Raw genomic sequence first — 15,104 nt, forward strand, 5'->3', positions numbered from 1 at the left:
CTCTCAGATCTGCCTCTCATTATTTCACCGTTCTCCGTCTATGTAATGCGGATGATGCTACTGACTTCCCTCTCTGAGCCTGTCCTGGAGTTAAGGATGAAACGTAGCAGAGAAAGGATAGATTGCTGCTGTTTGGAAAACACTTCATAACTTGTGCTGCTGCCGTTTTAATTACAAACCCAGTCCTGTGACTGAATCTTGAACTGCCCCATCACTCTCACGTCTCCTCCAAATAAACGCATTGCAAAAGATACAAAACTGGGCAAAATGCAGCGGTGTCTGTGAGGTCGTCAGCATTCAGGGGGTTAAAACCTGTCTATTTCTCTCTTTCTAATTAAGTAGCGGGGAAAATGCAGAGCTGCCTGCTGAGATTTATGTTTGACACAAACATCTCCTGGCCTCTGCAGGGCAGCATCCCTGGGTGGAAGCCTGCAGGAGGCAGGTGGCTGTTCAGGGTGTGGGCAGCAGCTGGCTGCTCTGCAACAGGGCCTCTTATGCCATGGCTCCGCAGCAGGCGCTGAACAGCCCCCAGTTACAGCGGAGCTCGCAGGCACGCTCCTGTCTCTCCAACATTGCCTTGGCCTGGGAATTGCATTCACCATCCCGGTGTTCTCCATGGAGGAATGAAGTTTTAGATAAAGCAGCACTGATGGAGACAGATGGGAGGAAGGAGGTGGAACGAAGAGAGGAAGATATCGGAATTTCCATTCCTAAGATGTCTACAGCCACATGGGAAAAAAACCCAGGAGATATCCCGCAGAGTCCAGGTGATGCTGAGCTACACGTTTTTGTAAGGTTTCAAGCAGACCCCCAAGATCCCAGCTCCAGCTGGTGACTGGTGGCTGTGCTGGGCTGGGGCGCGGTGGTCCCGGTGTGAAATCTTGCTCTGGGTGCAGCGGGAGCGGAGCTGGCTCAGCTGGCACCGGACCCTCGGGAAGGTGAAGTCCAGCTCCCTTCTGGGAAGATGCTGTTGTCTCCTCGGTCCCTCCCTGCAGTTCTCCATTGGCCTAATCCGTGCTGCAGGGCTTTTCAAGGAATCGTTTTTTCCTGGGTATCAGGGAAAAAAACCGCGAGCGGAGCAGTGTGCAGGGGGCTGAGCGAGCTGTGGTCTTTGCAGTGGGGAGAAAGGACATTGCTGGAGCACTGTGTTTGTAGGGAGGGGGTGTCAAATCCTGTGGCACTGGCTCAGCGTTTTGCTCTGAAATTGAATGTTTTTTGCCTGTGGCAAACACTCATTGTCTCTGTTGACACTGACAAGCAATGTGGTGCAGCAAAAGTCTTCCTTAGAGCTGTAGGGCTGGTGCTAGTGATCTCACATCCCCACATTTCGAGAAGGTTTACTTCAGACCAGCTTTCGTCTGGTCTCCTGGGCTGGACACACTTTCGGCACTGGAGAGTACCAGGTGTGCATCTCAGCCGTTGTCCCCATTCAGTTTGATCCAGGAGGAATCCGGTCTGCCTGCTCCAGACCCCTCCACCAAGGAGGACAGAGCACTTTGAGTGGAAACTGGCAGAGAACTTCCTTCAGAAGTGCTCTCCTACACCAGCTCAAGCCGCTGCCACAGGGCTGGTTCTCCGTGCGGTGAATCTGAGCTTCTGGACTGGACCTCACACCAGTCTCCGTTTGCCAGGACCACATCAGGTCAAGGGTGTTTGCTGATTTTTTACAGGATGCAAGACCCCTCAGCGTATGCAAGAGACAAGAAGGTTTTCATGTCTCTGAACTCTACTGCCCTCTCCCACCCTCCCTGTTTCCTACTCATTGGCATCCCTGGGCTGGAGAAGGAGCAGTTCCAGATTGCCTTCCCCTTCTGCATCATGCATGGTGTTGCCATGCTGGGGAACATCACCCTTCTCCTCGTCATAAAGGCAGAGCCGAGCCTGCATGAGCCCGTGTACCTCTTCCAGGCCATGCTGGCCTTCACTGACCTGGTCCTATCAACATCCACCCTAGCCAAAATGCTCAGCATCTTCTGGCTGGGTTCTGGGGAGATTGGGTTTCTCTCCTGCCTGGCTCAGTTGTTCTTCATCCGTACTTTCTCATCGATGGAGTCGGGCACGCTCATGGCCACGGCCTTGGATCACTACATCGCTATTTGCCACCCGCTGTGGCACTCCAGCATCCTCTCCTTGCAGGTGGTGGTGGCCCTTGGGAGCCTGGTGCTGGTGTCGGGGGTCCTTCTGGTGAGTCCCTTCTGCTTCCTCCTCCACCGGCTGCCCTTCTGTCAGCATCACATCATCTCCCACTCCTACTGTGAGTACATGGCTGTGCTGAAGCTGGCCTGTGGGGACACCAGAGTCAGTGCCACGTATGGCCTCTTTGTGGCTTTTGTTTTGACGGGATCTGATGTGACCCTGATCTCAGTGTCCTACACCTTGATCCTGGGGGTGGTAATGAGGCTGTCATCCACAGAGGCACGTCTTAAGGCCTTCAGTACCTGTCCATCCCACATCTGTATCATCCTTGCCTTTTATGTCCCTGCCCTCTTCATGTTCCTCACCCACTGATTTGGGCAGAGCATCCCTCTCCACATCCACATAATGGTGGCCAGTCTCTACCTGCTGTTGCCCTCTGTGTTAAACCCCATTATTTATGGTGTGAGAACCAAGAAACTCTGGGAGAGTGTGGTCCTTCTCTTCCAGCAGAAGGGACACTGACCAATATGGATGTGCCTCCAACTGTGTTCATAATTTACTGATGGTGCTGGTAAATTTAATGAGAGTTAACGCTGTGACTGATGGTCAGGGAAAAACTCTTCCTCAACACCTGCAGTTTAAGCAGTGCATTCTTGCAGAAATCACTGGATTGTCTCTTCCATTGTCACTGGCTGGGAGGTTTCGTCCACTGTGTGATGAAACTTGGCGTAAAGTTTCCACTGGGAGATGGGGAGTTCACCCCTCCTGGAAGTTAGACTCCTCACTGTTAAAATCTTTCACTATTAAGCAAAAATTTCCTCTCACGATTAAAATATTCTCAGTCTGACTGTAAAACTGAGTATCTCCAAAAGATCTTCCTGCAGCAGCCCTCGTTGGTTGATGCTCCCTGGAAATTCAAGGCCAGGTTGGCCGGGGCTCTGAGCAACCTGATCCGGTTGGAGATGTCCCTGCTCCTTGCAGGGGGGTTGGGCTGGGTGGGCTTTAACGCTCCGTTCCCACCCAAACCATTCCGTGATTCTATGATTACATGAAGAGTGTGATGGGAAGGTGCTCAGATGGCAATGGTGACTGTCCTTGTAGAACGAAACGGGTAGAATTCAATTTTAAGCATTATCCTTTTTTTTTTTTTGTGAAGAAGGCAAAACGTACAATAATCCTAGCTAGCAAATTCCAGAAGTCCTATGTAAATGTAAATCCTTTCAAAAATATCAGAAGTCCTTGCTGATGCAATTATTTGGAGTGACCTGTCAGAGGGAGATCGTTGCTAACAGGATTGCTCTATACTAACAGAAGTCAGCTATCCCAGTAAACAGGCAAACATGGTTGGCAAAAGCACTGCTCCATATCTAAAACAGGTGGGAGGCAGAACGAGGTGAAGGTCAGATGCCCCATACTCAAGTTACGAAACCCAAGCGCATCATGGACCTTTGCTCTATTTTTAGTGCGGACCGAACGGCACTAATGGATGGAGAGGAGATCTCTGACCTGGCCTGGCATTTCTTGGAGCTCTCGCTCTTCCTGAGCAGCCCTGACTATCGTGGCCGCCCACGAGGAGCCCCCGGGCTCAGCTGCCTCTCCGAGAGGTGGGTACCACGGGGGAAGCAGGATGAGGGCCCTGGGAAGAGAACACCCACTTCTGCTGAAGCAAAGCAGATGGGCTGCAGATAAAATGGGAAGTGAACATTTTTTGGCACCATTTTGGTAGAATACTTAAATTTAAACTCAGCTCATCCTTTTCCTTCAGATAAAACAGAAGTAGCATTTCACAGGCCACAGATGAGAGGCAGGGGAAGCCAGAGGAGCAGAGACACAACTGCAGTTCAACGGAGAGCCGGCATCAGAACATTCAGTAAAGCGGGGCTGCACCGTTTCTTGTGGCCTGATGCTCACCTACCACAACTCTGGTGAGGCAGAATCTACATTTTTCTGCAGGCCTTGCAAAAAAAATGAATCATAGAATCATAAAACCTTTAAAGTTGGAAAAGACCTCCAAGCTCATCAAGTCTAATCATCAACCCAACACCACCATGCCCACTAAACCATGTCCAGCAGTGCCACACCTACATGTTCTTTGAGCACCTCCAAGGATGGTGACTCCACCACTGCCCTGGGCAGCCTGTTCCAGTGCCTGATCCCTCTGTCAGTAAAGAAGTGTTTCCTGACCTCCAACCTAAACCTGCCCTGCCACAACTTGAGACCATTTCCTCTCATCCTAATGCATTTTTTTTTTATTTACATTAAGGCCATGGCAGCTGCCCTCATCTCAAATCAATGTCCATCTGTCCCACGACAATGTCTCCTCCAGTAGCCATGGGAGAGATTTTCTGAGAGATGACTTTTTAAAGTAAGAAACGACAACGTGAGATCATTATTGATCAAACACCAAGGTGACCGATTAGCTTATAAGCTCCTTGTGACCTGTGAAATCTGTGTGCACAAGCCATCACCATCACATAATATCAGACACTCAGCACCAACGGCTTAGCTCCCTACTCTCAGATTCCCTTCTCTGTAAATAAAAAAAGCTGGCTGTGACATCCGGATCGTCGCGCAGTGTGGGTGGGGTGGCTGCGGGGCGGGAAGGGGTTGGCGGTGCCCTCCAGTCAATGCTAACACCGCTTGTGAGCTGCCTGGAGAAAGCGGTGGGAAAGCTGCGGCCTGTACCCAGAACAGGGACACAAGCACGCTTTCACGGGGGGGGGTGTGCAGTTTGGGGTGGTGCTTTGGAATCCAGTGGCAACAAACAGCCCCGTTGCTGAAAAAGGTCCTGCTTTGTCTTCACATGTTTCCAGTTCTATTTATAGGATTTACAGGAACTGTAGGATTTATAGTTCCACTCGACAGTAACTTCCCACTCGACAGTGGAATTCACTGTTAGCAGTATGTTTGCATCATGTCCTTTAAGACAGTGAATCAACCAAAAAAAAAAAAAAGAAGCAGAAGTCCTCAGCAAGCCTGGGAGTCCTGGGGGATTTGTGGGGCGGTGATGTAAACATGAGTTCACCAGCAGCCTGGAGGGAAGATGCTCAGGCAGCTCATATCTGGGTATTTTTAAGGCAAAATTATCTGCTTTATCCAGGCTGCTTTTCACACGGCAGCTGTTCGATCATTTCAGATAACTCTGTCAGTGTCACTGCAGCGTTAGCGTTAAAGTGATTATTAGTCTTAATGGGAGGACGTGCATGAAATGAAGGGTTTGTCACCCCCATGCCCTTTCCTTGTCTATGAGGGCTGCAAGGATCGTTTTTGTGACCGAGGTGGACATCGGCGTGAGATGAACTGCCTTCCGGCAGCGCCTGGTCCCCCCAGTGATTGGCGGCGTCCAGGCAACCGTCTGAGATGCTGACACCTGCGCAGCAGGTACCCGCAACCGGGCGAGGGGGCCATGACCTGCAAGGAAGGACGATCCTTGCCTGTGTTACAGCTTGGCTGAGTCTGCAAGAGCGTTACTTGTGTTTACCCATACACTTGGTGACTTTATTCTTTATCACAGCCTCTTCTGTGCCACCAGCGATGGAAACCAAGCCCTCCAGGACCGGTAGGTCTCAGGAAGCCCACGGAGCCCCTTTTGCAGGTGACGTTGAAGGGATGGTCCACCCTGCAGCACCGTGACCGTTTGCCATAGAGTGATGCACCCTGCCCAGCAGCTCCGCAGCTTCATGTCTGAGCTCCTTCCAGACTCCCAGGTGAATGACACTTGGTCCGGGGAGCCAGTGATATTTCGTTGATGTAACCTCTCCTTCATGTTACTGCAATCTGATAAAGATCCTCTAACCCATTTGCTATAAAGACAGTGTTGAGTATTGAAATTCAATGCAAAGAGTTCACTGAGCTTCTCTGCTATGACCTTATCAGCCCCAAATAAGCTTCTCACCCTTGGTCACCAAGTGGTCCGCCTGTTTCCCAGCTGGATTCCTGCTTTTGATGCATTTAAAGAGCATCCTGCTGACAGAGCATCCTTCACAAGGTGCTTTTCCGATTAATTTTTCTCTCTCAATCTCCTGCTCGTGTTTGACCTGTCACTTTTTATGGGCATTTCATGTCGGCAAGCTTCCCACTTCTCAATGACTCCTGGGCTGCTGGCCATGGCCTGGCCAGGCCAGTCTTTGACACAGGAGCCTGAGGTGGCCTTTGCGAATGGGCTTGTTCTTCATGCTGTAGATGATGGGATTTAACACAGGCAGGACAAAAAGGTAGATGCTGGCCATCAGCACGGGGCTGAAGGGTGCAGCATTCTTCCCGTAGCGGTGTATAATGGACAGGCTGACCATGGGGATATAGAAGATGAGGACAGCGCAGAAGTGAGAGACGCAAGTGTTGAGGGCTTTGGCCTGCTCGTCTCTGGAGGTGATGGCCAGCACGGCCTTAATGATCATGGCGTAGGACAAGGTGATGAGCACGGAGTCCAGGATCACGAACAGCACCAGGGTTAGGTCGTACAGGCTGTTCAGGGTGGAGTCTGTGCACACCAGCCGTATCACGTCCTGGTGCAGGCAGTAGGAGTGGGACAGCATGCGGGACCCGCAGAACGGCAGTCACAGAGCAGGCAGACAAGCGGGAGCAGCGGCAGAGAGCGGCAGACCATCCCCAGCCCCATCTTTGCAACCCTGGCACTGGTGAGGATGGAGGAGTACCTCAGTGGGTAGCAGATGGCCACGTAGCGATCAAAGGCCATGGCCAGAAGCACCGAGGACTCCATGAAGGAGAAGGCATGGATGCAGAACATCTGGCTGAGGCAGACCGGGAAGCTGATCTCCCTGGTGCCAAACCAAAAGACGTGCAGCACCGTGGGCAGGGTGGACAGACTCAGACCCAGGTCCATGGTGGCCAACATCGAAAGGAAGTAGTACATGGGCTGGTGGAGCCTTCAATCCACCCTGACGACGAGCAGGATGGAGCCATTTCCCAGCATCGCCGTGAGGTACAGCAGACAGCAAGGCACAAAAAGCCAGTGGTGGAAACAAGCCACCCCGGGAATGCCGGTCAGCAGGAAAGCCAGGGCACAGCTGTGGTTCCCTGGGGACATGCTGGCCCCAAGCTGGCGCCCTGCCTGGGTTAAAGGCCGCTTTTTCACAAGCAATTCAAAGGTAACGCAGGATGGGATTTCACAGGGCAACGAAAAGCAGCAGTCTGGTGTCTCAGCGTGAAGATCTTACTTCTTTCCTCCTCCTTGAGGACATGCCAGGGCAGAGATGAGCCCTTTGCCGTGCCAGGTCTGTCCTTCTTCCCACTTTACTCTCCCCAGACTCCTCACCTGTAAAGTCGATGGAAACATCATTTCTTGCACCGGGGCTACATCCCTCCCAGGACACTGCTGCCGCCTCTTCTCTCGGTCGCGGTGACAACATCCCCGTCCTGCCCGCACTCCCACGCTGCTCCTCCAGCTGTTGTCCGCCCTCCCTCGCCTGCCCAGCCAGCTCCCTCAGCTGCCCTGCTGATTTTCAGATTTTTGTCTCTCTTCGCGTGGGATGCCCTGTCCAGAGCTCTGCAAACCATCCCCACTGCCCCCCACCCCGCTGCTGGGTGGACCCTGGCAGATACGGTCCTGCTTGTCCTCCTGTCCTCCACCTGCACCCTTTGCCATAGCTTAACCTACCCGTCAGCAGAAGGAAAGGGGAAAATCCTGCAGTTTTCTCCCTGTTTTGGGCCTGTGCAGTGCCCGGCGCCGGGGGGCTGTGCTGCTGGACAGGAGACCCCAGGAGCTACAGAAACAGCAGCAGTTACCGACATCTATCTGCCCCCCACTCTGACCCCCGAGGGGACACAGTCACTCCAGCAAATGTAAATTTTGGTAGGGCATTGGCAAATTCAGAGCGTTATCGTTCCCTTTCGCTTCAGAGATAAGTTACCATTCTCGTTGCTGCCATCACTGTAGTTCCAACCGACAGCCACGGAGCTATTGGAAGTGCCAGGGATTTCGGTTTCTGCGTGTGTCAGCAATATGCACAGCACCTGTAATTCCTAGCAGGAATGTTGTTATTACAGGGTAAACTAAGCAATGTGTACACAAACCCAGCTCTCATTTTTTTGACAGAACTGTCAACCGAGGGCTTCCAGTCCACAGCTCGCAGATACGTCAGGGAATTAATTGCTGCGTGAAATACAAATCACTAAAGAAAAGCTGTGCCTGAAGGGCGTGAGCTTGGAATACAGGGATGGTACCTTTCGTGGTTGCAGGTAAAAAACAAGAAGTTATAAAACCCTCACCTATATGAATTATTTGCCTGGCTTATCTGCTGCTCTTTTCTGGGGCCACAGTGCCCGATGTGGAAGAAGTTAAACTTTTCCAGCCCTCAGCACTCAAGGAATTCACGCTCCATCTGCCTGTGTAAACGGGGAACGGGCATTGTTTAATTGGAGAGCATGTGGCTAAACTCATTAGCGTGCCATGAAAAATGGAATTAGTCTGTTTCCAACTGCCCCACTTCTCAGACGAAGCTCCAGACATCTGTGCCTCCACTCTTTACTTAGCCAGCTAAATAATTAGCTTGATAAGTTAAATTAGTAGACAGCTTTCCAGAGTGCTCTAATTATCTTCAACATGAAAATACAGATTTAAGTATCTGAATCTGGTTGTGCAGCCTTGAACATGCACCTCATCATCTGTAAATGTGCTTTGGATGCCCTGCAGAAATAAAAATATTGCTTTGTTTGTTCTGTGCATCATGGATGGTTCTGGGCTGGGTAAATATTCATTAAATTGGGGAAAGTCCCGTCCTCCACCCATGGTGCTGCCCCAGAAGCTGGGCATCCTGCCCCCACCTCCGCAGCATTGTTCACCTTGATTGCCCAACATGAGGCTGAGGAAGGGACATTCCTCGCCTGCTCCTCCCATCCTCCTTTTGTTTGTGTCCGAGTGGAGATCTGTGAGCAATGCACCTGCACGCAGGGAGAGGATGGATTTCCACAGCCCAGCCGGGTGCTGTGCTGAGGAGGAGGAGCGGGCGCGCCGGCTCCAGTGGATGTCAGCTTCTATCCAGAAAGATGAGCAGGGAGCCTGCAGACAGAGCGCAATCCTTGCTCGGTCGTGCTTCATAGCACCGTCTGTCAGGCTGCCAGTCAGCCAGGACCAGAGGAACTGGTTTGCCATCTCCGAGTGTGCCCAGCACCAGCCGCTTCAGAGACAGGAGCAAAACATCATCCTCTTAGCAGATGGAGTGTAATCTGTTTTGTGAAAGATCTCATGAAGAAACACAGTTCTTGAACTTGACTTTGCAACTTTAATTCCTGTCTGAAATACGCTGTCAAAACACTGGATGTTCCTCTCTACAGAAATATCCACTCCCTCCTCCAAACATCAGCAGTTGCATCCCTGTGGAGCCCCTGTGTTGCAGCAGGAGGCACCCAGGCTGCAGAAAACACCAAGAGGAGACAGCACGGCGGGGAATCGATAGGGACAGAGGATGAAGATGCACATGGGTAGAGGGACAGATAGATCTGCAGCCAAGGGTCGCGCTGGCCATAGCTGGGTGGCGAGGTGATGGGCTTGGAGGGCGTACGCGTACGCCCTTGGCTGCAGGTTTGGGCTGGAATGGAGGTAATTTTCTTCACAATATCTCATATGGTGCTGTTTTGGATTTCTGACCAAAACAGCATTGAGAAAACACTGATGGTTTGTTTATTTCCGAGAGGCACTTGCACAGCACAAAGGTCTCTTCTGTTTCTCATCCTGCCCCACCAGCAAGTAGGCTGGGGGTGCACAAGGGCTTGGGAGGGGACACAGCCAGGACCCCAACTGACCAAAGGGATATTCCACACCATATGACATCGTGCTGAGCAATAAAAACTGGGATAAGGAGGAAGGGGGTGTGTTTGCTGAAGATCCATGGGGTTAAACCACAACAGAGAGAGGCTGATGGATGGATGGGGAGTGCAAAACAGCTGCAGGAACACACAGGGATAGATAAGCAAGCAGGTGTGAACCAAAGTCACTCTTCATCACAAAATCTACATGGAAAACAACCCAGTCAGAATTAAAACATCAGTGATGAGGCAAGACTGACATGGAAGTGCCTGGACCCTTCAGATGCCCTTACCTCTGTTCAGCTGAGGTGCTCAGCAAAGGACACAGAAACCCACTCCCCCCTGGGTGTTTCACATGCAGGGGAAACTCTCTGGTTTTATAATGCCTGTGTGGAATCTCAGCAGCAACGACAGTCACCTGGGACCTGCTGCAGGGGCTGAGGCCGTGAGATGCAAACCAGCTGCAGCATCCTGGGAGGCGATGGTGCTCCCGTCCCTACCGTCAGCTGCTTCACGCGGGCAGCAGCACAAGGGTGAGCACTGCAAGAGCAAACACAAGGATCATAAATGTTTAGGAAATGCTGGTTAGAGCTGCAATGAAAAAAAAAAATATAGTTTTCTCTAGGTTTTTCATCCCTTTAAAATAGAACCATGAATTTTTAAAATGCTCAACACTGAATAAAGTAAATTATTTGCTGCGAGTGTAGGTGCTGGCTCCAAGGTGAAACTGCTGCTCTGCGCTTGCCAACTAGGTCTGAAGGTAACTCAGTGATGCAACTCCCTGGAAACACTGCTCAGACTTCAGCACTGAATTTTGGGTAGAATCGAGTGCGTATAGAAAAATATACACACTGCTGCCAAGACTTTTAGTGGAAAACTCGCTCTTCTTTCTCTGTGCGGTGGAGAAGATGTAAGCTCTTCCATGGCAAAACCGGGGAGAGAGGATGGGGAAAGGGATGGAGAGAGGGAGCCGCAGTGCCCCCAAGCTCAGCGTGTAGCAGCATGGGTGGAGGTTGAGCCTACTTTTTGGCCATGCAAAAGCATTTTTACGTACATGTTGTTTTTCAGCCATCAGCAGTGGAATCCCAATAAACCCTTTAACGATACCGACATTGTATTTTCCCCATGTTATGGATAGGGCAATGAAAACAAAGAGGCAGAACAGAAAAAGCTAAGGCCAGGGCTAGTGTTTATGGAGGGTTTCGCTGGAACATTGTCCCAGGGTGCCAATGGAAGATGATCCAGCGGTGATTCAGCCACAGACCGTGCCTGACACCATCAGCGTTTCAGCTGCCTGCATCTCAGCCCGTGTACCTAAGCTCATTGTCTGGGCTTATCAAGACATTGCCTTGCATTTCTTTCCCACTTAAAAGGGTTCCTTCTCTCTAGTGTTGTCAAAGACCAAAAATTTCATGTATATAAAATAAAAATTATTAATAAAGCAGACAGAGCCTTCCCAAAAAAAAAACCTGTCCCAAAACGCAGCACTCCCCTTCATGGAAGGAGCTTCTTCCCTGGAAGAAGTTGTGGGACAGAGAGAGGGCAAAGCAGGAGCAAAGGTGTGACAGTGTGGCTTTACCTAAATCACGTTAACTACCATGGGATTTGTTACTGCATAGTGGATGTGTGGGTCTCTAGTGCAGGAATTCTTCATTTCTGTGGGGTGGGGCAAGGGGACCGGTCTGCACAGCAGTGGTCACTTAACCTGGACAAAGACAGATTGAGGGAGACGTGATAAAAGGTCACCAACAAAAACAAACAATCAAAAGAATAATTTGGTTTCTGAAAAATACAGAAGAATACAAAACAATAATTTTGGTTTTCTGCCACTTTGTGCCAGATAGTGAGAACTCCTGCACTGCTGGCCAGACAAGTCTCTGGGATACGAAAGAGAAACTCCTCGCCGTTTCAGAAACGTTATCCCTGCCACTTCTGGTTTGGGATGGAAAATGGGCACGTGTCTGGTTCTCTTGTTGAAGAGAATTTGGGCTGGAAGGGCACTCAGCAGAGGTGGGAGGAGGTAAGGGAACAGAAAAACGGAAGATGAGGCAGATCAGCTATGATAAGTCTCTCTGGGGTTTCAAACCTTGATTTCCCCAAAGTTACCAAGGAGAGTGGATCAAAAATCTCATAATATCCAAGTGATATTTCTTGAGGGTTTTTTTCAGCAGCACTGCAGTTGTCATGACATCAGATTTTGCTAGTGATACAGGAAAAAAACTGCGGTCCTGTTCCCAGCCAGCCCTCGCACAGCGTGGCTCGCGGAAAACAGCCAGGAGAGCTGGCCCCATCCCTCCGGTCTCACCCTACAGACCAAGCCCTGCCCTACGGCTGGGCAAGCTGAAAAGAATCCCCCTCGTTTCACAGGCAGACAGGTTTTCTGTCCAAATTTCTCAGTAATGTAACACGCAGTGCAAAAAACTACCAGAGAGGGCTGCTGCGGGAGCACAGAGCGCTTTGGCAGCTCTGGTATTTCCATAGCATTTCTTGGAGAAAACAACGTCCTTATTTACTTCTCAAAAACGATAAAGCATCTTTCTCGAAATCAGAACAAGTGCATTACCGTTCATCCTCGTTTCAAGTCGTGTGAGAAAACACAACACGCATATCTCACGGATGGCTGAATTTTGTGATGATTGTGTTGTACTCCAGTCCCACCGGCTGCAAGGCCTGTCTTCCGAAATGCTCTATTATGCTGATGCTCCTGACAGAGGATTCCCCCCAGAGGCGTAAAATCGAGCCTTACGCTATGTGTAACCCGGCAGGGGCAGCACAGAGCCGGCCAGAATATTTTTGGTTTATGTTGAGAAGCGGAGAGATCGGGGCGGGGTTTCTGCTCCTGTTATTTTGGTAAATGTGGGGATTGGGACAAACAAAGATAATTATACCTGATAGTCCTCTGGGTAGCCTGCCCCTTAGACTGACATTAAACTTCTAATAAAATTTCCTTAAAGGGCTCTGGGGTTTGATTAATTCACTATATTTTTAAGCAGGAGATTTTAAGGTTCCTTGTTCAGGCAATATGCCACAGCAGTTAGCAAGAGGGTTTCACTGTAGAGAAAACACGAACGCTTCTCTCGTAAACACCGAACACACCACTGCATTTTTCATTGCACAGCCTCCAGTAATTGTCCTGGCACAGATATTCAACTAATTATTTTTCTTCACACCTGTAAAAACTGTAAACAATGTCTATTACGAGATAAATAAAAAATTTTATGTTCCTTCCCAGCATTTGCAAACCCATTTTCATGGTGGGGCAGGCTCCGGCAGGAGAGGTGATGTCTCCCCGTGGCCACGGAAGAGCAGGTAACGCAACCAGAGATCACAACACTTTTCTGATTTACATAATTTAACACTACTCCCTAATGCCTTTTCCTACTGATTTTCTCAAGAAGCAAGCCTCCTCTCATGAAATCAGTTATTAGTCTGTGCTATTGCCATGGAAATTCCCTTCCCTTCTCTCCAAAGCGACACGGTGTGCCCATTCATCAAAGGTCTGCAGTGCTGCCCCAGGTTTGAGAGAAGCTGCCGCGACAGAGGAGAGCAATCCATCAACCTGCTGGCGTGAGCTTCCCGTCGTTTCAGGGCTGCGTGATGCAATGCATAGGGATTCAGGGGTTTTCTGTCGTTTCTAAACTAGACCTGGCTCCAATCTGGGCTGCGCAGATTGCAATTCCCAAGTTAGGGGACACCAAGAGCACCTCATGGCACCAGCCTCATGGTCACAGCCTTTCTGTTAACCACGTTCCCTGGATGCGAAGGACATCTTACCCCAGATCGTTCTATTCGTGTTGCTACGAGCATTGGAAATTGTGTTATTCTGTATGCCAGAAAAGCAGAACAAAGCCTCCACCAGCTGTGCATCATGTCCTCTCCGTGCCATCCCCACTGACCTTGGGCCGTGTCTCTCCATCACGCTGGGGTGCTGCGGTCCTTGCTCTCGGCGATTACCCCCATGTGTCTCGGCTCTTCCCTACCGGCTCCCTCGCCTTCCTGGAGTCAGCGATGCTTTTTTGCTGTGCTCCTTGACAGGCTGACGGCTCTCTGGTCCCCCATGGAGCTGTACAGCCATGCCCACAGGCATGAGGGCATCCAAACTAGGACTGACACATGCACAAAGGAGCATTGTCCTGATCACACCCCCGTCCTCCATCTCCTCTGGCTGCCTGGTGACCAGGGAGCACCTTGTCCCATCCCTTTTGCCTCCATCCCACGGTGAGCTGGCTGCCCTCCAGAGAGATGGTGTTCAACAACATCTAAGCCCTGGACCTCACTTTCTTCACCGTGGCTTCAGATGTCCTCTTCATTTTGTTGTCCTCCGCTGTGGTCCTCATGACACCTCTCAGCATTCCCTCCAAGGACAAGGGCCTCAAGGTTGTGCAGTCTTGGTCTTCTTCTTTCCAGAACTTGGCTAGCCTGTCCTGCACAGATTTGGGAAAGAGGCACACCCATCTTCCACGCTGCGGTGAAGAACATCTACATCCTCCTCCTCTCCTTCTCCAATCCTGTCTTTTACAGCATCCAAACAAAGCAGCTTTATAAAAGAAGCTTTATAAAAGAACCATAGAATTATAGAATCTTTGAGATTGGAAAAGATCTCCAAGATCACCAAGTCCAACCATCAACCTAATACCACCGTTGTTTCTTTATGGACCCCTTCAAAAGAACCCATAGTTTGCATGCCTTGCAAACTCAGAGTGCAGAACCATGGGATAATTTAGGTGGGAAGGGCACTCCAAGGGTCTCCCATCTGATGCCCTGCTCGAAGCAAGGTCAGCACACGGGCTGCACAGCATTTCCAGGAGCTGCACTATTCCCTGTACAAAAACCTGCAGATTTTGGCGCACAGGAGAAGCCTGCTGAACCCAGGTGAGACGAGGGCATGTTTTGAAAGGTTATGACCCAAAACAACTGTCTCCTCCCTGCTAACTCCAGAAACTTCTCTGACAGCCAGGACTGTGCTGCGCCAGATGCTGTGAACAGCACTGGTGGTCTCCAGTCTTGGTTTAAGACAAGATTTATGACAAACGCCATCCTGACCATTTCTGTGTTTTTTCCAGGTTTGTATAACAAAAAAAAATGAACTTGTCACCTGCCCCCCAATGAGCGAATAAGCAAGCCTGCACCACGAAGGTCACGTAGATGGGAGAAGGAGGACCAGGCACAGCAAAGCCCAAATACCGGTAAGCGTGGTGGGGTTT

The 15,104-nt window shown here is 50.4% G+C and overlaps 2 protein-coding genes across 2 annotated transcripts in view; one reads left to right on the plus strand and one right to left on the minus strand.

Annotated features, from left to right (window-relative positions):
* LOC104485679 (olfactory receptor 51G2-like) overlaps nt 1–7,247 on the minus strand; it is a 34,909-nt gene extending 27,662 nt beyond the window's left edge. Inside the window, 2 exon segments of the mRNA XM_010128098.2 lie at nt 6,345–6,694; nt 6,697–7,247. Coding sequence (XP_010126400.2) covers nt 6,345–6,694; nt 6,697–7,183 — 837 coding nt within the window. The 5' untranslated portion in view covers nt 7,184–7,247.
* Nucleotides 1,626–2,681, plus strand: LOC104485678 (olfactory receptor 52R1). Its single transcript, XM_010128097.2, is given in 1 exon segment — nt 1,626–2,681. A coding segment is annotated over 1 exon segment (987 nt). The 5' UTR covers nt 1,626–1,671; the 3' UTR covers nt 2,659–2,681.
* Nucleotides 7,248–15,104: the final 7,857 nt, after the last annotated feature.

This window comes from Chlamydotis macqueenii, chromosome 1, assembly GCF_036417535.1.
Source record: "Chlamydotis macqueenii isolate bChlMac1 chromosome 1, bChlMac1.mat, whole genome shotgun sequence".
In the NCBI taxonomy this organism is placed as follows: domain Eukaryota; kingdom Metazoa; phylum Chordata; class Aves; order Otidiformes; family Otididae; genus Chlamydotis; species Chlamydotis macqueenii.